This window comes from Procambarus clarkii, chromosome 24 (assembly GCF_040958095.1).
Source record: "Procambarus clarkii isolate CNS0578487 chromosome 24, FALCON_Pclarkii_2.0, whole genome shotgun sequence".
Classification (NCBI taxonomy): domain Eukaryota; kingdom Metazoa; phylum Arthropoda; class Malacostraca; order Decapoda; family Cambaridae; genus Procambarus; species Procambarus clarkii.
Window position 1 is genome coordinate 4,330,420 of NC_091173.1, and position 24,655 is coordinate 4,355,074.

At 46.9% G+C, this 24,655-nt stretch overlaps 1 protein-coding gene across 1 annotated transcript in view; it reads right to left on the reverse strand.

Annotated features, from left to right (window-relative positions):
* Positions 1 to 3,684: 3,684 nt before the first annotated feature.
* The window catches only part of LOC123761791 (uncharacterized), a 94,412-nt gene continuing 73,441 nt past the window's right edge, over positions 3,685 to 24,655 (reverse strand). The window contains exons 4-5 of the mRNA XM_069330463.1: positions 10,607 to 10,818; positions 3,685 to 3,844 (exon numbers count right to left, since the gene is read on the reverse strand). Of these exons, the coding sequence (XP_069186564.1) occupies positions 3,748 to 3,844; positions 10,607 to 10,818 (309 nt within the window). The 3' untranslated portion in view covers positions 3,685 to 3,747. The remainder of the gene's footprint in view (positions 3,845 to 10,606; positions 10,819 to 24,655) is intronic.

The following is a 24,655-nucleotide window of genomic DNA, read 5'->3' on the forward strand; positions in this document are numbered from 1 at the left end:
CCTGTTCGGTTTGAACCTGGTACCTCGCGTTTTCATGTGCCTTATGCGGATTGTGGTGACCCATCTGTGTCTCTTAGACGTTCGGGTGTTGGCCAACCTCGACGACTGGCTGGTTTGGGCTCCCAGCCAGTCCAGTTGTCTGCTGGCCAGGATCTTGTTTTTTCTTACCTTGCCAGGTTCAGGTTCTTGGTGAACTGGAGGAAGTCCCATCTGGTTCCCTCTTAGGTTCGGACTTGGCTGGGTCTCGTTTGGGACTCTCGGACCGCTTCCTTGTCTCTTCTGCGGCTGTGGTCCTACATATGTGCCTGTTTCTGAGGGGCTCCCGGGTCACCCGGCGGTTGCTCGAGGGTCTGTGCGGGAGCCTGAACTTCGAGTTGCTGGTCTACCTCCCGGGTTGGGTTTGGCTTCATCGGCTGTTCTGGTTCCTTCCGGGACGTCCCTTTTGCCTCTATTGCGATCACTGGGTTCGGACTCTGGGTGCTTTCCGTCGGTTGTTGCGTCGTCGGCTTTCTCTTCTGGTTTTTCGGGGTTCAGTCCCTTGGCTCCTACCCGAGCCCTCGCTCGATGTGTTCACAAATGCGTCGTCTCTTGGCTGGGGCTTTGTGACCAGTGCTCACCAGGCCAGCGTGGGACAGTGGGGTCCGTCCTTCCGTCGAGCCCACAGCACTGTGCGGGAGTTCGCGGCGGTGTGGTTTGCTCCCCGGTGGTTCATTGTCTGACCAGGGGGGGGGTCGATGTGGTCCTTGGCTCTTTGGCGCTGGTCGCTTCGGGTGACTGGTCTACTGAGTTCTCAGGGTTTGGCTCTCCTGGCTGTTCACGTGCGGGGAGTGTCCAACGTCTTAGCCAATGGCCTGTCTCGTTTCATTCCCCTCTCCACTGAATGGACGGTCGACGCCGACTCCTTCCGTTGGCTTTGCCAGATGTTCGGACGCCCCAAGGTGGACCTCTTCGTGTCGGTGTGGTCGCAGCGCCTTTCCGTCTGTGGCGCCGTTTCCCAACTGTGAGGCCGTCGGGGCCGACGCCTTTCGGCAGGGCTGGTCAAGGTGGGGGGTTCCTATACCTCTTTCTCCCGATTCAGCTGTTGCTTCAGGTCCTGACTTGCTTGGAGACTTACCAGGAGAGAGTTGTCCTCTTGGCCCCTTGGTGGCTGGCCCAGCCGTGGTTCACGGCGCTGCTTGCTCAGTGTCTGAACCTGGAGGTTTTTCCATGGCTCTGCCTCTTCCAGCAGATCGCACCAATGCATCACGTGGATGGTTCGATCTTCTCCTCGAGTCTTCGCGTATGGTATTTTTGACTTAAGTTGATCATCATCTCTATGGTGATCAGGTGGCTTCCTTATTAGTTTCCCACCTGCGGGCTTCATTTTGGTGACAGTATTAAGTTTCCTATCGGTCTTCCGGTTCTTCTTACATCTTTGTCATACTTTGCTTTCTGTTAGGGTGGTGTTGTCTTATCTCTGTTGGTAGTTCCAGGACCATGACCTTATGCCTAATACTGTTGCCTTGTATCGTGCGGTACTGGTGGAACCACTTCAGCTTGCTTTCGGTATTGATGTCACGTCCGTGCTGTTTCGCAAGCTGTCTTGGGCGTTGTTTCACCTCCGGCTTGCTCATACGCCGCCTGAGCTGTCCTGGTCATTGGGCAGAGTGCTCTCTTTTCTTTCTTCTCCTCGCTTTGTTGTGGCCCCTTTGGTTCCGGATTGTTTTTTGACGGCTCTTTTTCCTGTTGGCATTGGCCTCTGGGGGTCGGGTAGGTGAGCTTCTTGCTCTCCTCTAGCTCAGAGGTTTCTGCTCCTTTGGTCGGGGTGATCAGTTTGTTCGTCTGCAGCCCTCTCTTTCTTTTCTGGTGAAGAATGAGAATGCTGCTTTCTGGAGGGGTACCTGGGTTGTTGATGCTTGGTTAGTTCGGCCTGGGGTTCATCATGTTTTGTGTCCAGTTGCGGTACTCCGCCGTTATTTGTGCGCTACGGCTTCTGTGTCCGTAGACGTGCTTTGGGTTGATCCGGTTTCCCTTCTTCCCTGTTCGAGGGGGTGGGTCTTCTAGGTCGTCCGAAGGGTTATTAAGGCTAGCCAGCCTGCGGTCTATTCTAGTGTCCATTAACGTCCGGAAGTTCGTGGCTCTTGCCGCCGTTTTTGGCAATATATCCTGGGCTGACATCCAGGCGCGGGGATTTTGGCGGTCAAATAGGGTCCTGGCTGCTCGTTACCTTGTAAACATTCCTGGGCCTAGTCGGGCCTGTGTCGCTTTGGGTCGGTGGATGTAGCCAGTTGTCTCGAGTTCGGGTTGAGGAGTAAGCAGCAACCGCCTCCTGGGTAAGTCCCTATTCTATTCCTCCCTGGTTAGCTCCAGGGAGCCATAGGGGCTCCCCCCAGAAAACCAGCATTGAATGTAATGAAACACCATTTTCTGGGTGAGTCCCAGAGGTTTCCCAGCATCCCTCCCTCCCTCCGGTCGGGTTTTTTTTTCACGTGTTTTGATACCCAGTCTCATAACTGGGGGTATGGATCGCCGGCGAGGTGGATCTGGGGCTACCTCTTCCCCCCTCCTGGGGATGGGGGGGAGCTGTGCAGACAGCGGCGCGACAACGGGTGACGTCATACTAGTTTGCTGGTTTTTGTTTGGGGAGTTCTATCTACTCGTTCGGCTTTTGGTTGAAATTTTCTCCAGAATAGGGGTTTGTTTTGGGACGCCTACCTTTCTGGGTGCCTAACCCGGTCGATGGCAGACATAGAATGCTTCCAATCACACGGGGGGTTTCTATAGGCCAGGTTCTTGCTCGTGGTCCCTGGTAGGCCCATAAAAACTCCATATACATGACTGATGCCAAAGTCTGACATTAGCATATCAGCCTCCTAAGCTCTGGGGAGCCTCCGGGACTCACCCAGAAAATGGCGTTTCATTATTTATTTATTTATTTATATATATACAAGAAGGTACATTGGGATTGTGAGGACACATAGCATACTAATTACATTCTTGTAAAGCCACTAGTACGCGCAGCGTTTTGTGCAGGTCCTTAATCTAAGAAAATTTTAAGTAGGTAAATACTTGTAAAATTTATAAAAATACATAGCATGAAAAAAAATAAAAGATGAGAGAAAACTGTAGGTATATTAAAGCACATAGGTAGCTCAGAATGATTGCAATGACAGCTTGAATGGTAAGTTTAACAAAAATTAGTAGGCACAATTCAGCATATGGCTAGCACATAAAAGAAGACAGCAATGAACACAGTGATAAAGTTGTTTGGGTTAAGTACATAAAGATTAGGAGATTGGGTAACACTAGATACAGAGCAAATTTAAAGCTCAGTGTAGGACACTACGAAGATGAAATTAGGTACTTTTTGTTTTTGTTTTTAAATGAGGCAAAAGTTTGACAGCTTTTCAATTCACTAGGGAATAAGTTCAATAGACTAGGTCCCTTAATTTGCATAGAGCGTTTACACAGATTAAGTTTGACCCTGGGGATATCAGAGATATATTTATTTCTGGTGTTGTGATAATGAAAGGTGTCTGAAAGCAGAGTTTGTTATTATTCTGATAGCAGATTTTTGCTGGGTGATGATGGGCTAAAGGTGGTTTGCATTACATTCAACGCTGTTTTTTTTTTAAAGTTTGGTGACATATTTTAGAATTATGTCACAAAATATAAAAGGATATACCCAGTAAAGAAAAAATGGTAGAGAAACTTATTTTTACTTTTGTAAATATTTCCAGCAAAATACATATTTTTTTATACAGACATTTACAAATCTGCTGGTAAAAATGTTGGATCTATGTACAAGCTCAGTTCATCATCAGATTTAATAAACTTGATTTTCCCTGCAGTGTTATCATCCAGCCTGCAAAGAAATGTGTAAGTATAATACCAGAATTTCAATAAAATAATGAATTTTCTGCTGGGGACAAGAAACCTATGGTTTGTCAAGACTGCCTTAGCCAAGGCTAAGGCAGTCTTGGGCTGTGGGCTGTGTCCATGTGCCCACTCCAGTTAATGATCACACTCACTGCTATTAAATTAAATGGGTAATTAATAAGTTCATCATCTACATTGTCATACCATTAAAAGTTGTTCCAAAGTAAAGAGCAACTTATAATTACAGTGGTACCTCAAATAACGAATTTAATCCATTCCGGCGCCATCGTCGTCATGTGAAATGGACGTCATACAAAGAGAATGTCTCCAGTGACATTAACCCTTTAACTGTGCGACCTCCAAATATGATACCCCCCCCAGTGGACAGGATATAAAATCTCTGGAAAAAATTCTTTTCTGTTTTTAAAGTGTCAAAAACCCTTCCCTGAGTAAGGGTATAGTAACAGAAGGTCGAAATTGTAAGTACTTTAGCTGCTATGGGGTCCGTAAGTTCTTGCATGACATCATCATTCGCTGGTCGCTCCGTGACATACGCCCCCGGGGCTGGTAGAACGCCCGGGGTAGGATGCACGAGTTGCCGCGAATATATTTTTGTTCATTTTCTGTGCACAGTTCTAAATACATTTTATATGCTTTTACGTGCCAATCCTATATATAATGAGCACGTACACTATATACTGTCCGAAGACACTGTGTTACGTGCACGACACGTGTACACATATCCAGCACATATTTCCATTGTATTATGCTAATTTATGTATACTGTATATACAGTCTATTTACACAATGTACACTGTCACACACTATATACATTCACCATGAACACACTCAAAACTCTGCGAGTGTCAGCTGCCACACCCTCACTCCTCCAACTTCCAGTCTCTCCCTCACTCCTCCAACATTTTACTTGCCAACATTGCTGCTCCCACCATACTGTTATTGTTTGTATTACACTATTTACACATGTTATGTATACCTATCTACATGTTTTATTCACCAGAACTATGCAAGTAAGCTGGTATTGTGTCCAAACTTTACAGTGGCCACAATACACTGCATGAGAAATCACACAGCAGTCAGCAGACGACGCTACGATTATGTCACCTCCCTCACCAAAATAGCTCCTCCCAACATACTCCTGTTTCAATTATTACACTATATACACACATTGTATATACCTATGTACAAATGTGTTCACCATAGCGAACCACTAAGCTAGTATGATGAGCAAAACAAGAGCGGCTGCCACAGTGAGGCTACCTCAATTCTCTCCCTCGCTCCCTCATAACAATTCTTCCTCCCACAATACTACGCACAGTGCTTATTATCAACACAATCCTGCTATCACAATACTGGTCACTAAATCCTGTAAATACATACACACAAGTTTATTTTGTAAAGGAACCTAAGAAGTCGTTTGAAGATTCCTAGATGGACGAAATAATGCTGTGGTGCTGTGGCTAGTGCTGTGAACATCATGAACAGCATTGAATCACTAATATTTGAACATTGTACACAGTCATTATCACACTCAGGCTCTTCTGTAATACTATCATGGCTAAATAAAACAAGTTATATGTATATTTTGACATTATTAGGCGATGCTGTGGTCTCAAGCTGAACAGCAGTGCTGTGAACATGCTGCGTGCGCCGGCCTTGGTTGCTCACTCACCACTGAGGCTCTCACACCCGGGAATGTCGACCACGATTTTTTTTAAAGATGGCGTCTTTACAAGAGTTTGTTTACAAGAGTCCTCAGGAAGCTGATGTGAACCCCATGTAGCTGCAGGAGTTTTGAATGGAACGTGAAAAATACAAATACCTGGAGGCGCATAGCACACCCCAAACGAGGGCCTGCAGGCACGTTGCGCAGTTAACGGGTTAATGGTAATCAAATTAATCCGTTCTACCACCGAAAAACATCAATATGATATTCGATGTTTTATGTAATGGAGCAACCTACCTTACATACACTGCACAAACCTTTATGACATTTTTCTTTCTTCAAATTTGTTCAATACAGTATTTATTTTTCATTTGTCTTATAGCAAAAGGTTCGTTCGGTGGTCGGCAGGTCATAGTCAACATAGTCATGACACCACCTTGGTTTCCATGTAGGTGCATATTTGGGTGGCCTGGATTACCTTCCTTATGCAAGTTTCTCTGGTCTCGTTTTACTTCAAATGTGATTCGGCAGGAACTGCTTCAGTACCTGCTGCAAAACCATGACTGTGCATCTGAATTGGGTGTGTCCTCCTCTGAGTACAGTACCTCTTCTACATCCTGACTTCAGTATGGGGCCCTGGCTTCAACTTGACTGGCAGATAATCCTTTGTTTTCTTTTGCCAGTAGCATATCTAGGGTACGGCAAGTATGGCACGTGCCCTGGGCAATGTCATATAAGCTATCCTCGGATAGAGAAAAAAACCAGCGTTGAATATAATGAAACGCCATTTTCTGGGTGAGCCCTGGAGGCTCCCTGGAGCTTATCAGGCTAATGTATGTTATATTAGACCGGGACATTAGCTAAGGAGTTCAGACCTACCAGGGACCAGTGCCAGAATCTGGCCCCTTCAGAGAGGTTTCAGGGAGCAATGGCACTAGAAAACCCTCTTGTGGTTGGGGTTTTCCTTATCTGCCATCGACCGGGGTCAGGCACCCAGAAAGGTAGGCATGACAAAACAAACCCCACATGGTAAAAAACTAAAACAAAAAAACGAACAGAGAGGTAAAAAACTCCCTACAATCCCAAGGAAACAAGCAAACAAGCAAACATCACACTTTACTGCCACACCGATCGTCCGTGCAGCCCTCCCCGGCCCGAGAGGGGGAGGGGGGAGTCCCGGACCTACCGCGCCGGCTGCCAAGCTTCAGTTCGGAAGCTAAGCTTCAACCAACGCGAAAAAACCGCCGACCAGTGGGAGGGAGGGTTGCCAGGGACCCCTCCGGGGCTCACCCAGAAAATGGTGTTTCATTACATTCAACGCTGGTTTTCTGTGGGGAGCCCCTATGGCTCCCTGGAGCTTCATACCCAAAGAGAAGGAAAAGAAAGGGCTAACCCAGGAGGCGGCCACCACAAACTCCGCAACGCAAAGCCGAGACAACAGGATGTAACCTGCGACCCAAGGCAACAAGAATGCACAGGAGCAGACACGCATAAAGAATGGGCATCCAAGAACCTGTGCGACCCTCAATTCCCTGCGACCGAAATGAGTCCTAGACGTCACCAACACAGTTCCATGGAACATTATGAACTTTCTACTGTATACATATTGTAAAGGATACAAATATGCATCATATACAATAAAAAACAAATAAAACAGCATTGGAAATACATAGAACAAATAACTGAAAATATATTTGTGGCAACACCCGGTGCTTGAATGGCCCGCGTGACCGTGTCTGGGCGAGTCATGCACGGGCGACCAGGCCTCGATGATGTCACAGCGCACCTTGTCCATGTCTCTACAACCAAAGTAAGTGGAATTTGGTATTTATTTTTACATAGACATGTTCAGGGAAGGGAATTTATCATTTTACGAAGAAAAAATAAATTTTTGGAAACACTTTATTTCATGCGCACAGGGGAAATTTCATAATAAATGCAGCACAGCACGGTGGTTAATGTCTGTGGCCCGTTTGGGTACTCAGCTTCCTCCTGAGTACCCTTGTGCATGTACCCCTTTGTTTACTCTGTCACTTCCCCACTTGACAGGGTTGCGTCGATGGCTCCTCACAGGGTTGCTAGGTGTTGTGTATTTTGCTTGGACACCTTGCGTATGTTTTCTGTGACTTTACTTTGTCTGTGTATCTTGTTCTTCGTTGTACTGTGGGGCACTGCCCCGCATTTTAGTGCTTTTTGTTAGTTTTTCGGAACCTGGGTCTTTTCCCTATATTTGGACACTACATCGTTCCCTCGGTCTGTGCTTTCGTGTCATGTCCATGTCCTCCTTTCCTCCGTGCATGTCCTCCTTTCTTGCTTGGTCTCTGTTCTCTAGACACTCCTTCCTTGCCTATCTTCGGTGCCTGGCAGCACCCTGATATCCATAGTGTTCCTCTGTGTTTGTGTGACCTCCCACTCCATACTTTGTGGTTGGTCGTGTTCATTGCGTTCCCGGCTGCTACTTGGTCCATATTCGGGGGTTTTCCTTGCCTATTTCCGTTTTTTCCTCCTGTGCTACACATGGCTGTGTATCTGGGTTGGTGCTTATTGGCTATACTGATGTTAGGTGCTGAAGTGGGTCTCTGTCCATGTTCAGTTCCCAGCTTTTGAACTACCCCAATGTTCAGTTTTGGTACCGCGTTCCTTTCTTTTTTCTTTGTATCTCACTGCAGGGTTATGTGTTGCACTGTCTGTGGGGGGTGGTGGACTTCCGGTCCACTGCTACTGCCCTACTGGTTCCTTTTCTTGGGATGGGTAGCTGGGATTCTGGTCCTGGCTCCAGTTTTTCTTTGTTCCACATCCGAAACATGTGTTTTTGTTTTCCTGCGGTTCACATCCTGCGTAGTTCCCCTCTATACCTTGGGGACGCGTGCATTCGGTTTTCCCTGCTGGAGCTGGTTGCACTGCTCCTTTGGGTTGCGGGGGTGCTGTTTTGCTTCGCGTCTCGCGCTTTCGTTCGTGGTGCTTGTTTTCCTCGTTGGCCTTTGCCTGGGCCCTGGCTCCTCGGGGTTTGGCCTTGTTGGCCTTTCAGAGGTCCTGGTGGGGGGGGGGGGGTCCTCCCGGACAGTGTGTGTCTGCTCGCCTGGGTTGGTTCCTTTCGGCTCACTGGGGTTGTGTTCCTGGTTTCTCTGGTTTTTGCCTGCCTTGGCAAGACATGCTGCTTTCCTCGGTTCTGGTCATGTGGGTCTTCCCACGGCTCCGCCTCTTTTTGCTGATCGATCCAGCCCTGTTCCAAGCTGGTTCGTTCTTCCCCTTGAGTCTTCACGTCTCGGGGTTTTGTCTCTTAGTTCTCATCGCTTGTGTGGGCACTGGTGGCTTAGTTGTTGGCCTCCCGCCTGCATGCTTCATCTCGGCAGCGGTGTGTAGTTCCTGGCGGTCCTTCCGGTTGTCCTATCACTGCAAAGGGTCCTTCGGTCTCTGATAGGGTTGTTTTGTTTTTCCCTTTGTGGTTGTTCTGGGTCCGTCATCTGGTACCGTGTACTGTCGCCTCGTTTTGGGTGGCACTGGCAGAGCCACTCCAGCTTGCATTCGGTGTTGCTGTTCCTTCTGTTCCGTTCTGCTTGCTGTCTTGGGCGTTGTTTCACCTCCGGCTTGCTCTTGCGTTTCCGGTGCCGTCCTGGTCGTTGGCCTGGATGGTCTATTTTCTTTCTTCTACTTGTTTTGGTCCTTGGGTTGCTGTTTGGTTGGTCAGGCCAGAGGGCTTCCTATGTTGTTCGGTTGTGGTTCTTCGCTGTTCCCTGCGCGTCTTGGCCTCTGGGGTCATGGACGCGTTTTGGTTTGCCCGGGTTTCCTTCCTTCCCTCATTCCTGTTCTGGGGTTCGGGTCTGCGGGGTCTTTTAGTTTTGTCTGTGGTTTTGTTTTTTAGGTTAGGGTGCGTGGCGTCCACCTCTCGGATTCTTCCCTCTTTTCCTTATCTGTCGTGAGGTAGCTCTGGGGAGCCGACGGGGCTCCCCACCAGAAAACCAGCATTGAATGTAATGAAATGCCATTTTCTGGGTGAGTCCCGGGGGCTCCCCGGCATCCCTCCCTCCCTCCCTCCAGTCGCCGGTAGTGTTCACGTATTTTGACATCTAGCTTAAGAACTGCTGGTTGGATCGCCGGCGCGGATGGTCTAGGGCTCCCCCTTCCCCATCCGGGGGAAGGGGGAGCCCTAACGTGATGACGTCATGCACGGTGATAACGTCATGCACTCGTTCGGCTTTTGGTAGCAATATTTTCACCAGAATAGGGGTTTGTTTTGGGGCGCCTACCTTTTTGGGTGCCTGTCCCAGTCGATGACAGATATAAAATGCTCCCAACCACAGGGGGTTTCTATAGGCCATTGCTCCTCGTGCCTCTCTGAGGGGGCCAGGTTCTGGCTCGTGGTTCCTGGTAGGAAAGAACTTCAAGTACTTTGACTGATGCCAAAAAGTTATACATATCCATTAAGCCTGGATAGCTCCGGGGAGCCTCCGGAACTCACCCAGAAAATGGTGTTTCATTACATTCAACGCTGGTTTTTTGGAACAATTTATTTTTGGCACACTACGGGAATGTCATTATAAAAGGTGCGCAGTGCATGGGTTAAAGGAAATTCAGTTAAAAGACAAAGAATTTGAGATAGAAAGCTGGATGACATACCATGCAATATCTGGCTGAAATTAGTGAGATTCCAAACATAACTGAAAGACTATAGAAGATGAAGCACATAGAAACATTGTATAGTAAAGCTAGCACTCCTTGGTTAAATAGTGTAGGAAATAAAAAGATAAAAATTTAAAAATGTAGAGCAAGAGTAATATTGTCATAGAAAAACAAAAAATATTAAATAAAACCATTGAGTTAATATACTGCCCAATAACAAAAGTAACATCAGGTTTATGAAAATATAAAAAATTATATTTCAAGCCTGTGCAGTAGCTATAAGGCATCAGTGCTAAATTTAAATAGAAGCCATGCTTTTTGGTTCAAACCTAGAGGAAAAAGTACAGAATAAACATGATGAATCGATGAAGGAAGTGTCAATACTGTTGATGCAATATATGATATATAATAACAGGAGTATAATAACATACTATATCTTACCATGATCGAATAATAACCCAACATGCAGAGAAGATAAAAGGAGCATTTAGGACTAAGCATACTCCAAGACGTTCAGGATAATGATCAGTCATGATTGTATAGAGGGTTTTCAGAACAGCATAGTCCATACACATCAAGCTAAAGTTCTTCATGTCAAATAAGAGGCAGACATTGTCAGGGCCATCTTCTTGACACTTGTCAGCAGCAGTCTCCTGGTCATCCAATCATTGAAAGAGGAAACTCAATGAGTAAAAATGTTCAGTAACATTTTAATACAGTATAGAATATTTATAATAGGCACAATAAACTGTTGTGCATATACAGTATGGTGCATAAATTAATCTGCAGTTACCGGTAAATATATTCTATCTAAAATGGCAATAATTACTTAACTTTTTGTACATATTTGTGTGTGTGATTACCAAAGAATAATTACTCAAGTGGTAATTCTACTTGGAATGCTTAGTGGATGGCTGCTGGAGTGTGATGCTCCGTGGGACGGTCGTCTGTCCTTTGGTGGCCTTGCACTCCTGCTGCTGTCTTCTCTAATTGTGCCGGATCGCTTTTCCTTTTCCTTATGTTTCGTTTTTTTTCCCCCCTCTTCTCCTATCTGCTTGTCTTTTCCTGCCGACCTTTTGCTTGTTTTGGTTATTCCTTTGGACTTCTTCTATTTTGACGCCCGGGTGCTTGAGGAGGCATACTCTTGCACCTGTAGAACTGTAGTACCCGACGTCTCGAGCGAGGGGAACCTTTTATTGTCAATCCCCCTTTCATCGCTGAACCCGATCTCGACGGACTGACGGTTCTTAAGGTGGCGTTTGTGGGGCGTATACTCATGACGCACCCCTAGGGGGCCCCGGCATGATCGGCAATAGCTTCCTGTTGGGTGTCCTGCCTCTAATTGTGGCTCCATGGTGGGTATGGGGGCACATTCGTGAATGAATTTCTTTCTCTTCGTCTATATGTCGTTGAATGTTTCTGTTGTACCCTCTCAGGCTCATGGGGTGGGCAACCAAGCCCCCGAGTCGGCCTGTATTGGAAGACCGGGCTCTGTAGCCTCCGCTGCATTGGGCCCCGACCTTGCTCCTCCTTTGACCGTCCTGAATTCTTCCCCCAGCTCCCCTCCCTCCTCTGTGGTTGGGTCGAGCCTCCAGCCCCCAGTGGTGACCACTTCATCCCCTGGTGCAGCTAAGTCTCTTGTTGTGACTACTGCACCTTTTGACCCCTCTCTCTCTCTCTCGGGGTTCTCAACGCCGTCAGCGCCACGGCCGCACTCGCTTATTTCCTTCCTGTACTGATGCGTATCAGGCGTTATTTAATCCTGTTTCGTGGGCCAAATACTTTGATCTCCTCCCTCTTGATTCTGCGCCTCCTGACGAATTCTCCCTCCATCGGCATCTCGTTGATTCCGTGGATGCGTCTGTTACTTTCAACCCCACTCGTCTCGGTACACGTGTCGTTGCTGCTCCTTCTCAGGATGCAGCTTCCCGCTTGGCTGCCTTATCCTGCCTTGGTGAGATCCCTGTTCGGGTCTCCAAGAACACTCAGTTGAATGCCAGTGTTGGCACTATTCTCCTCCCGCCCCATGTTGCAACCGGTGTTCAGAATCTGCAGAACTGCCACGATGACATTCGGCATATCCTTGATGCCCAAGGCCATTCTGTCCTCCAGGTAGACTCGTTTACTCGTACCCCTCATGGTCGTCGCCATCAACCCCTTCGAGTTGTGAAGATCACCTTTGATGGCAGGACCCTTCCATCCTCTCTCATTCTTGCTGGTGCCAGGTGCTCTGTCCAAGAGTATATTCCTTCTCCTCGGCTTTGTAACAAGTGCTGGAGGTTTGGGCACGGTGCCCTCCACTGCTCTGGGACTGTCTCTCTCTGTCCTTTGTGTGGGGGTGAAGGTCACTCTAAGTCGGAGTGCACTTCTCCCCAAGCTCGCTGCCTCAACTGCGGTGAGGCCCATCCTACCTTCTCCTGTGCCTGTATCCATTACAAGCTTGAGGCAGCCGTCCTCAACTTGAAGCACCTGGAGCGTTTATCTTTTCCCGAGGCGAGTCTCCAGGTTCGCCGGCTCCCGCCTTATGCTAACGTCTCTTATGCTCGCGTGTTGCGCTCTTCCCCTCCTCGTCCTTCCCACCTTCCTCAGACTCACAACCGTTTCCAGGCCTTGGACCCTGATACGCCCACTGCCCCCTCCTCTGTTCCTTTGAGTTCTGTCCCGAAGGGTCCCCCTCCTGGTTCTCTGTCTGGGGTTCCCCTTCTTTCTGCCTGGTCTGTCATGTCTCCTGTGTCTTCTACCTCGTCTCCCTTCGATCCTCCTTCTCCATCTATTGACTCTCCCCGCCGCTGTCGGTGCAGGCGAATGTCCATCGCTCTCCTAACGGCCGTCGTGTGTGCACTCGTTCAGCTTCTCCTGTTGAAACGCTGGAATCCGTTGCCCAGTACGTAGTTGCTGGGACACCGGTCTCTATACGTCAGAAGCGTAAGCCTGGCTCCTCTCCTTCCTCCTCCCCGGCGGGTAAGAAGGCTTCGCTTTCTTCCTCTGCCCCTACTACTGTCTCCACTCGATCATCCGGACTATATGGGAAGGACCCCCAGCCGGATTATCACATTTTTCGGATAATGGTACTTTTTCACCTACGAGTCCAAAAGTGGCAATTTCCAACTACTTTTATACTACAAACAACATAATTTGAATTGCCTTGCCACATATAATTATTAAATATTCAACTAGAAACCTCAACTTACCTTGTTGGTGTTCGTCTTCTTGATTGATGCCACACATCTTGAAGTTAAGAATTCTTAACAATTTACGTAACTTATACTAACACAACACTAAAATTAACACTTAAAATTACTGTACAGTTCATTAAGCAAAGTTAGTTTTGACTGCCAGCTGCTGAAGCCTCACTGGTTGAAGGCATTTGGGTTGCCTGTGAGGCCTCGCTTGTTGAAGGCGCTTGCATGTGCCTCACTTGTTGAAGCGCTTGCATGCCCTCATTTGTTGAAGGCGCTTGGCTTGCCTGTGACGCCTCACTTGTTGAAGGCGCTTGGCTTGCGCCTCACTTGTTGCAGGCGCTTGGCTTGCCTGTGGCGCCTCACTTGTTGAAGGCATTTGGCTTGCTTGTGATGCCTCACTTGTTGAAGGCGCTTGCTTGCTTGCGCATCACTTGTTAAAGGCGCTTGGCTTGCCTGTGGCGCCTCACTTGTTGAAGGCATTTGGCTGCCTGTGACGCCTCACTGGTTGAACAACACATAACTTGTCTTTAATTGCTAGGACAACCTTCTTCCTCTTAACACCTCCAGAATGATTGATGCTGCTACCAGACATAGTCTTGGCCAAAAATGTTCAACGTTACTATGAAAATAAAAAAGTTATTTAAAAAAATATTTCACTAATGGAGCAGCACTGTGACGCCGCACTGGTTGAGGTGTATAACAGTAACTTGTCTTTAATTGTTAGGACAACTTTCTTCCTCTTAACACCCGCAGAACGATTGATGCTGCTACCAGACATAATCTTGGCCAAAAATGTTCAAAGTTACTATGAAAATAAAAAAGTTATTTAAAAAAATATTTCACTAATGGCGCAGCACTGTGTGTAACACGAGGGATGGATGCACATGGGTTGACCAGTGTTGGACAGGTCCACTTGGGCTGGGGCAGCTATAGCGCGTTACGTAGACCGCCAGGAGGAAAAAACTCACAATATTTTTTAAGGAAACTTCAGCCTGTGCACATTAATTTTAGGAAACTTATTTATTTGTTATTAAATAATTACTAGTACTTATTTCATTTGTTTTTGGCTATGATTAAGTGTTCTAAAATTAATGGTAATTCCTGTACCTAGGTGGTCCCTTCCGACGCACCCCTCCCACCCTCCCGACACCACCCACCCACCCCACTCCTTCCTCCACCATGCGTCTAGAGCCACAGACGGGATTAATACGGTATGGCCAAATATTCATCCGGCCAAACCAGCTTTTATCCGGTTCCTGTGGCCATTTTGGCCGGATATTGTGATAACTTTATCCGATCACGATTTTGGCCGTATAAGGGCGTTTTCCGGATGTTTGAATCCCGGATAATCGCGGGGTTACAGTACTGGCTCTATTGCTCCTTCCCCTCCTGTTTCAGTGGTTGCGCCCCCTGTTCCTGCTATGGAGGTTTCTTTGGCCCCTGCTTCTCTCTCAGTTGCTGCACTTGCTGAGGTGTGCTCCCCTGTTTCTACTCCCACTCTTCCTGCTGCTGTCCTTGACTGCTCCTCTCCGTTGTCTCCTCCTCTTCCTCCTCCTCCGGACTCCGCCCGCCCACCTCTGGTCTGTTCTCCCGCTTCCTTCCCTCCGTCTTTGCTCAGTTTACCCATGCCCCCTAACCCTGACTTTGCTGACCCTGATCCCGACCCTGATATTCTTTAACGTGCTATGTTGCTCTTTCGCCTTTGTTTGCATCCTTTCTCTTCTCGTCGATGTCTATTCTTCAATGGAACGTTCGAGGTTATTACGCCAATTTCCTCGAACTCCAACTTCTAATTTCGCGGTTTTTGCCCCTTTGTGTCTGTCTCCAGGAGTCGATGCTTGGTGCTCGTCCTGGTCATTTTCGTGGCTATTCCTTTCTCTCCCCCCCCCCCAGCCGTTGCTGGGGCTCCTAATTCTTCTGCTTTCTTGATTCACGCTGATGTTCCCTTTGTTCCCTTACTTTTTCCTTCGCCTCTCCATTGTTCTGCTGCTCGTATCTTTGTGGGGAAATGGTACACAGTTTGTTCCATTTATCTCCCCCCGAGTGTCCCGCTTTCTCTTCCTGATTTGAAACACCTCCTGGACTCATTGCCGGAGCCTGTGCTCCTGCTGGGTGATTTCAATTGTCGTCATTCTCTTTGGGGTGATGTTCTGACGAATACCCGAGGTTGCCTTCTTGAGCCGTTTATCCTCTCTTCTTCCCTGTCTCTTCTGAATTCTGGTGAGCCCACTCACTTGGACTCTCAGACTCGCACCCTTTCCTGTCTTGATGTTTCTCTCTGCTCTTCTTCTCTTTACTTAGAATCACGTGGCAGGTTCTTGATGACCTCCATGGCAGTGACCATTTCCCCATCCTTGTTTCCTTTTTCTCTTTTCACCCTTCCCTCTCCTTCCCTAGGTGGCAGTTTGCTAAGGCGGACTGGAACCTATTTACCCTCAGTGCTGCTCTCTCTGACCTCTCTCTTCTGCCTCTCCCTCGTGCTCTCCTCCTTTTTCGTGACACTATCTTCGACGCTGCCCTCCGCTCTATTCCTCGCTCTTCCTCTCGGGTTCTGCAGAAATGCATTCCCTGGTGGAATGCGGATTGTGCTCGGGCTGTCCGCTGTAAGCGTGCAGCCTGGAAGAGGCACCGCCGTCGGCAGACGACCGATTCTTTTTTTTTTTTCTCGGAAAGCGATTGCGGTGGCCCGTAAGGCCATCCGTACTGCTAAGCGTGAATGTTGGGCATCTTATGTCTCGACAATTACGTTTGAAACTCCTCCACCACAGATCTGGAAGCATATCCGCAAGATAGCGGGTAAGTTCGTTCCTGATGTTTCACTGGTCCTTCACCTTCATGGTACTCTTGTGGCGGACCCGTTGCAGGTCGCTTCCGAACTGGTTCCCACTTTTCTTCTGTTAGCTCTGGTCTTCATCTTCCCCAATCTTTCCTTCTTCGTCCCTATAATGATCCCTTCTCTCTCTCTGAACTTCGTTCTGCCCTGGCCCTCTGCAGTTCTACGGCGGCGAGCTCTGATGGTATTCATTAGGAGATACTTCGCCATCTCCCTCCGTGCACGTCTCAGTATTTACTGAGTCTGTATAATCGGATCTGGGAGTCGTCGTCAGTCCCTGAGGACTGGCTCGATGCCGTTGTCCTCCCTGTTCACAAACCGGGGTCTCTGGGTACTTCCCCTAAGGACTTGCGCCCTACTGCCCTCACAAGTTGTGTCTGCAAACTCTTTGAACGTATGGTTAACGTTCGTCTGATGTGGTTCCTGGAACACTATCACCTTCTCTCCCCTTCTCAATTTGGTTTCCGCAAGTGCCGCAGCACTTTCACTATTACTTTCACTATTACACTTGTCAATGATACAGGTCTATAATTGAGGGGGTCTTCCCTGCTGCCACTTTTGTAGATTGGAACTATGTTAGCCTGTTTCCACACGTCTGCTACGATTCCTGTACACAGGGATGCCTGAAAGATCAGGTGAAGTGGAATGCTGAGTTCAGATGCACATTCTCTCAGAACCCATGGTGAAACGCCATCTGGGCCAGCTGCTTTGTTCTTCCCGAGCTCCTTTAGCATATTTTCCACTTCATCTCTAGACACCTCTATCCGCTCTATGTTGTTCTCTGTTATTCTTATTGTGTCTGGTTCTCTGAAGATTTCATTTTGTACAAACACACTTTGGAACTTTTCATTTAATGTTTCACACATTTCCTTTTCATTTTCCGTGAATCTGTTTCCCATTTTCAACCTCTGGATATTATCCTTTACCTGCAATTTGTTGTTTATGAATTTGTAGAATAGGCCCGGTTCTGTTTTACATTTATCTGCTATCCCTTTTTCAAAATTTCTTTCTGCCTCTCTCCTTACTGCTGTATAGTTGTTTCTCGCATCTTTGTATCGCTGGTATGTTTGGGGGTTTGGCCTCTTCCTATACTGATTCCATTTTTGTGTCTTTTGGTCTCTTGCCCTCTCACAATTTCTGTCGAACCAATCCTGTTTTCTGGCCCTGCATCTCTGTTTTGGTATGAATGTTTGTGTGCCTTCCTCGTATAGTTTTAAAAATTTGGCATACATTTCATTTACTTCCCTGCCTAGCAACAATTCTGTCCAATTACACTCATTAAAAAAATTTTGAAGTTCCCCATAGTTGCCTCTCCTTAAATCGAGTTTATCAACTGTTTCAATGTCCCCATTTTCTTCTAGATGATATCTTAAAGCATATTTAATGTCTAACAGGATGTGATCACTCTTTCCCAAGGGAGGAAGGTACTGGATGTCAAAAATCTCTTCTTCTTTCCTGGTGAATACTAGATCCAGTACTGACGGTATATCTCCTTCCCTCATTCTTGTGGCTTGCTTTATGTGTTGATACAAGAATGTCTCCAGAATGAGGTTCACAAATCTGCATGTCCAAAAGTCCTCCGTTCTTGCTTCATAGGCCTCCCAGTCTATTGCTCTAAAGTTGAAGTCCCCCAGTATCAACAGTCGTGATTTATCTTTATCTGCTTGTACAATAATATCTCTCATGACCATTATGAGGCCCTCTCGTTTGTCATCCAGTTCTTCCTTTGTCCATGTGTTGCTTGCTGGTGGGCTGTAGGTATTTACAATTATCAGCTTATCATCCTGATTCCAGACCTGCAATGCCATTATGTCAATATTTCGAGGGTTTTCAAATATTAACTCTTTTACCTTCAGGTGTTTTTTCACCAGTACAGCCACTCCTCCTCCCTTCCTAGTTTTCCTGTCACGTCTCCAAACTGAATAGCCTCTTGGGAATATGACTTCATTTATTATATTTCCTTCAAGTTTCGTTTCTGATAATGCAACAATATCTGGGACCCTAAGCTGGATTATATCTTGCAACTCCAAAGTTTTTGACCTCACTCCATCTATGTTGGTATATACAATTTTCAGGAACATGTTCCCTTTTCCTTTGCTCTTTACTCCCCCTTCCACTACTGATCTTGTTGCTTTGTTTTTATGTACCATTTCACAAGCTTTCCGGTCCCTGTCACTTTGTAAAAAAAAGAATTTCTGTCTTCTTCATTTCTATCCCCATTTAGACGTTTTGCCTCAATTAGGTTCATTTTCAGCTTTTCTCTGTCTTCCTTGGAGAGGTCTTGTCTTATTGACCATAATTTGCCAACCTCATCACTCTGCAGTTTCCTGGCATTTCTTAGCACTTCCATCATGTTTTTCACTCCATTAAACGTCACCCTTAAGGGGCGGTTCTTTTCTTTCTCATATTTTCCTATTCTTCTAAAATCACAGACATTTTCCTTTGAGCCTTCTCCTAAACCTACTATTTTCTCTATGATTTTCATCTCTTCTGCCGCTCGGTCCACCCTAGATGAAATTTCCTTCTCTAAACATCCAAAAATGATTATGGACTTAGTTCTATCTGCAGTGTTTTGTACCAGTTTACTGTTGGTAACCAGTTCTTTCCTAATTGCTTGCCTAATTTCTGCTTCTTGTTGGTCATTTCTGGTTTTGACTTCCGAACACACTTCTTTGATAGTCTCTTTCTCTTTTACAACTTGAGCATATGTCGCTTTTATTTCTTCTTTATACTTTTCTAGTTCTTTATTCACCTCCTCTATGTGAGTTGTCAGTGAAGTTTCCAGTTGGAGATCCTTACCTAACTCTATGTTAGCCCTTAGGCTTGCTTGGAGTTGTTCACCATATGAGTCTATTTTCTTGTTTATTTCTTCAAAGTCACCACACTTCACTTTCCATGCCTCATTTTCTTTCACTAGTTCCTTGATTTGCTCCTCCTGATTTGTTACCTTGTCTGTTAATGCAGTAATAATCTTACCTTGTTGAAGCATACTCCCTTTTAGAGTGCAAAGCTCACTCCAAAGAGCTCCATTGTCCTCTTCCAATTTAAGCACTTTTTCTTCATACTTCTTTTGCATATCCTCAATTATCTCTAACCTGCCAAGAACACCTCCTTTCCTTATATCTTGTGGTGAGAATCCTTTGAAACCATCATCTGATGGTGTGTCTACATTCTCAGTGGGGGTGGTGGCGGCGGCCATCTTTGATTTTGTTCTAGACCAAAACAAACTTTTCCACTCGGCTATTTTCACTCACTTTTACTTGTTTATTGTATTTTATTTGCTTTTACTCTTCCCTGAACCTTTATGTAACCTGGGACACCACTGTAGCCCTCAACCTGTGCCCAATACTTAGGTAATTCGATATTTCCAGGAGCTTGCTGCAGTGTGACTTCTGACTCCTCCAGCTTCACCTTCCAAGTCTAAAAAATAATGAGGGTTCGAACATACGTCTGAGAGGATCCCAGACGCGCCTTAATCGACTGTGCTACGACATGGTGTGTGTGTGTGTGTGTGTGGGGAAAAAATAAAAAATTAGTTAGTACAGTGGTACCTTTTTTCACAATCGTAATCCATTCCCAGAGACACGTCGTCATCCAAAAATTTGTCAACCCATAAGAAATAATGTAAATTGAATTAATCCGTTCCCCACCCCCAAAAATATTAATTTAAAAATACATTTTAAACAGAATACTACTCATATTTTTCAAACACAAAACACTCAGGTATACATATAAACCATAAATAAAATAAGTGAACATTTAACTGCACTTAACCTCTACTGAGGACTCTTGTTGGCGTATGGGAGACGGTGAGGAGCAGTGTTAGTGTATGGGGAGGGTGAGGGTGAGGAGGGAGGTCCCTTGCTCGCCTTGAACACTTTCGTATCTGCATCACTGGTTCAATTTTTCTTTCAAAGTTTTCACTGCCTCTGTTATGTGGCAGCCAGTCAGAACCAGTCACTTAGCCACAAGTTAGTCAAGCATTCACAGGCAGTCATAACCAAAAGCAGTGTTGCATTCCCAGTTGTGGTAGCAACCAGTTAGGCATTTAACCATTCAGCCATTTACAGTTATTCAACCATTTACAATCAATCAGGCTTTCACAGTCAGTAAACATCAAGAGTTTAATGTCATGCAGTTTGCCTCATGATCCACCAGCTGGTAGCAACGAAGTCTGTATTAATACCATCCAGATGTGGCTGGGAGGGTACACCTGGGGGTGGGGGTTCAGTGTGGGGGGATGGAGGTAGTGGGAGAGGGTCTGGTGGCAGGATTAGGGAAGCGGAGAGGGTGCGGCGTGGTGGACAGAGGTTCACCCCACCATCCATCCAGTCCCCAACCACCATCCATCCATCCACCCCCTTATCCATCCAGTTACCCCACCATCCATCCATCCAGTCCCCATCTACCATATCTTAAGGTTATCTTGAGATGATTTCGGGGCTTTAGTGTCTCCACGGCCCAGTCCTTAACCAGGCCTCCACCCCCAGGAAGCAGCCTGTGACAGCTGACTAACACCCAGGTACCTATTTTACTGCTAGGTAACAGGGGCATAGGGTGAAAGAAACTCTGCCCATTGTTTCTCGCCAGCGTCCAGGATCGAACCCAGGACCACAGGATCAAAAGTCCAGCGTGCTGTCCGCTTGGCCGGCCAGCTCCCGACCACCCATCCATCCAGTCCCCATCTACCACCCATCCATCCAGTCCCCATCTACCACCCATCCATCCAGTCCTCATCTACCACCCATCCATCCAGTCCCCATCTACCACCCATCTATCCAGTCCCCATCTACCACCCATCCATCCAGTCCTCATCTACCACCCATCCATCCAGTCCTCATCTACCACCCATCCATCCAGTCTCCATCCACCATCTAGTCCCCATCCAAATCCATCCATCCAGTCCCCATCCACCATCCATCCAGTCCCCCCCACCATCCATCCATCCAATCCTCCCCCCACCATCCATCCATCCATCCATCCATCCATCCAATCCTCCCCCACCATCCATCCATCCAATCCTCCCCCCACCATCCATCCAGTTTCCCCCACCATCCATCCATCCAGTCCCCCCCCCTGCCATCCATCCAATCCTCATCCACTATCCATAGTCCCTCCACCATTCGTCCAGTTCCCCTCCACCATCCATCCATCCATCCATCCACCCCACCCTATCCATCCATCCACCCCCCCTATCCATCCATTCAGTTCCCCCCTCCATCTATCTTTCCAGTTCCCCCACCATCCATCCATCCACCCAGTCCCCTCACCATCCATCTAGTCCCTCCATCCATCCAGTCCCCCTCCACATCCATCCAGTCTCCCTCCACATCCACCCCCTATCCATCCATCCAGTTCTCCCCTCCATCCATCTATCCAGTTCCCCCACCATCCATCCATGTAGTCTCCTTATCATCCTGGGACCCATGGCATAATATATAATAAGAGCTTTACTGTTCAGAAAACAAAAAAAGCAGAAAAAATGAAATTCTTTACAAAGAATTCAAGATTGGTTGTCACTACACAGGATAGACTTGTAAACAAACTGAGAGCACCTCGCCTTGTGCCCCCAGCACCACCCGCTCGTTCGACCCATATGTTTACGAACACACGTCGTCTTTCAAAAAAACCGTCGTGTACCAATTCAAATTTTACGACAAATTTGACATCGTGTTCCAAAAATTTTGTCTTCTAGGGCAGTCGTCAATCGAGCTTCCACTGTAGTTAGTAACAGTTGATTGATTGACAGTTGAGAGGCGGGCCGAAAGAGCAGAGCTCAACCCCCGCAAGCAAAACCAGGTGAATACACAGATTCGGATGATGACGCTACCACCCTCCTCCCTCAGCATTTCTCTTCCCACCATACTATGCACAGCGCAAATTATCACAACAATCCTGCTATTATCAGAGTCAGGCCCTTCTGTAATACTATCACCGCTAAATAATACCAGTTACATGTATATATTTTTAAATTTTTTAGGGGATGCTGTAGTCACAAGCTGAGCAGCAGCGCTGTTAGTTCATGCTGCGTGCGCCAACCTTGGTGGCTCACTCAGTACTGAGGCTTTCACACCCGGGAATGTTGCCCATGATTAAAAAAAAAAATAGCATCTGTTTACAAGAGCCCTAAGGAAGCTGATGTGAACCCCGTGTAGCCGCAGGACTTTTAAATCTTACTCCCACACACATCATATGATGTGGTGTGCAATTCCACAGCCATTACCACATAGTATAATGTGTTGCGCAGTTTAAGGGTTAATATTGCAGCATCATAGTAAAAGGCCTTAATTGCAATCAAATCACAGTATAACCCTATTATAGGTTTTAAGGATCAACATTCCCATTGGTCAGAGACCAGGCAAATATTTTTGTATTGGCTTTGAAAGAAAAGTACCCTGCTTACGCATCTGTTTCTTCTACTCTTTGCCGTCTTGATGCTTTGCACTATACTGGGTTGCGCCTCAGCTCTGGTGCCTTTCGTTCGAATCCCGCCCTCATCTTGTATGTTGCACTGGCTTCCTATCTCTCCAGGACCGCCGTGATCGCTACTGTCTTCGCTATCTTGCGCGGTCTTTGCAACATCCTTCCTCTTGCCTCTGTCATGCTTTAACTTTTACCCCTCCTGTAGTTCCTGTTCCTCTTCACCACCTCCCTCTTTCTGTCCGGTTATCTCGCTTACAGGATTCTCCTTCTGTTTGTATTTTTAATATTTCTCCTCGTATTGTTCCTTCTTTGCCCCTGTGGAGAATCCCCCTTCCGAAGTTTTGTAGATCCTTGGCCCGCATCACTAAAGCTTTTACCCCTCCTATGGTTCTGAAATCCCTTTTCCTTGAGCACTTTTCTTCGCACTCTGGCACTCAGACTAGGCTACTCTGTTGTTTTTCCTGACCACACTTATATGTGTCGCCTACCTCCAGAGACTAGCATCTTCACAGCAGAGCTCTATGCTATTCTCTATGATCTTCGTCTCCAGCTTTCTCATTGTCAATCTTCCTTTGCAGTTGTCATTGACTCTCGTAGTGATCTCATGGTTCTCGGGTCCTTTAATCTGGTCCATCCGGTGGTTGTCGAGATTCAGCATTGGCTGTTTTTTTATTTCTAGTATATTTAAGTCAGTTGAGTTTTGCTGGGTTCCCAGCTATATTGGTGCCTCTTTAAATGAGTGTGCGGACGCTGCCGCTAGAGAAGCTGTCGGCTCTTGTCCCATCTTCCGTAAAGGTATTCCTTATTCCGATTTTTACCCAGTTATTCATTCCTCCATCCTTACCCGTTGGCAGGATTGTTGGTCTTCTGTTACTGGTAACAAACTGAATCCTCTTAAGAGTAGTGTGACCTCATGGCCTTCCTCCTCCCAATGTAACCAGCGATGGGAAACGGCTCTGGCGAGGTTGCATATCGCCTATACACGCTTAACTCATGGCCACTTAACCCTTTAACCGCTAGGGGTCCAAATAGCTCAACAACAACAACAAAAAATTTAAAAAATTCTTTGGTCTTATAGAAGTGTTCATTTTTGTTCTCTGATCACGGAAAAAATAACAAAAAGTCGTAGATGGCATATTTTAGCCACAATAGGGTAGGGAAGTGTGGCAAAAAATCAGCGTTGAATGTAATGAAACTCCATTTTCTGGGTTAGCCCCGGAGGCTCCCTGGGGTTTATCGGGTTAATGTATGTTATGTTAGACCAGGACATAAGCTATAGAGTTCAGACCTACCAGGGACCAGCGCCAGAACCAGGCCCCTTCAGAGACGTTTCAGGGAGCAATGACCCTGGAAAACCCCATTATGGTTGGGGGTTTTCCTTATCTGACATTGACCGGGGTCAGGCACCCAGAAAGGTAGGCATAACAAAACAAACCCCACATGGTAAAAAACTACAACAAAAAACCGAACAGAGAGGTTGAAACTGCCTACAATCCCAAGGAAACAATCAAACAATCAATTTAAAGCCGTGCCGGTTGTCCCCGCAGCCCTCCACTCCTCAGGAGGGGGGAGGGGGGGCAATCTTAAGGTTATCTTGAGATGATTTCGGGGCTTAGTGTCCCCGCGGCCCGGTCCTCGACTAGGCCTCCACCCCCAGGAAGCAGCCCATAGCAGCTGTCTAACTCCCAGGTACCTATTTACTACTAGGTAACAGGGGGTATCAGGGTGAAAGAAACAATTTGCCCATTTGTCTCCGCCTCCACCAGAGATCGAACCTGGAACTTCAGGACTACGAATTCGAAATGCTGTCCACCCAGCTGTCAGGCACCCTGGGCCCCAGACCTCACCACGCCAGCTGCCTTCAGTTCGGAAACTAAGCTTCAACCAACGTGAAAAAACCCCGCCGACCAGATGGGAGAGAGGGTAGCCAGGGAGCCTCCGGGACTCACCCAGAAAATGGCGTTTCATTACATTCAACGCTGGTTTTCTGTGGAGAGCCCCTACGGCTCCCTGGAGCGACATACCCAAAGAGAAGGAAATAGGGACTTACCC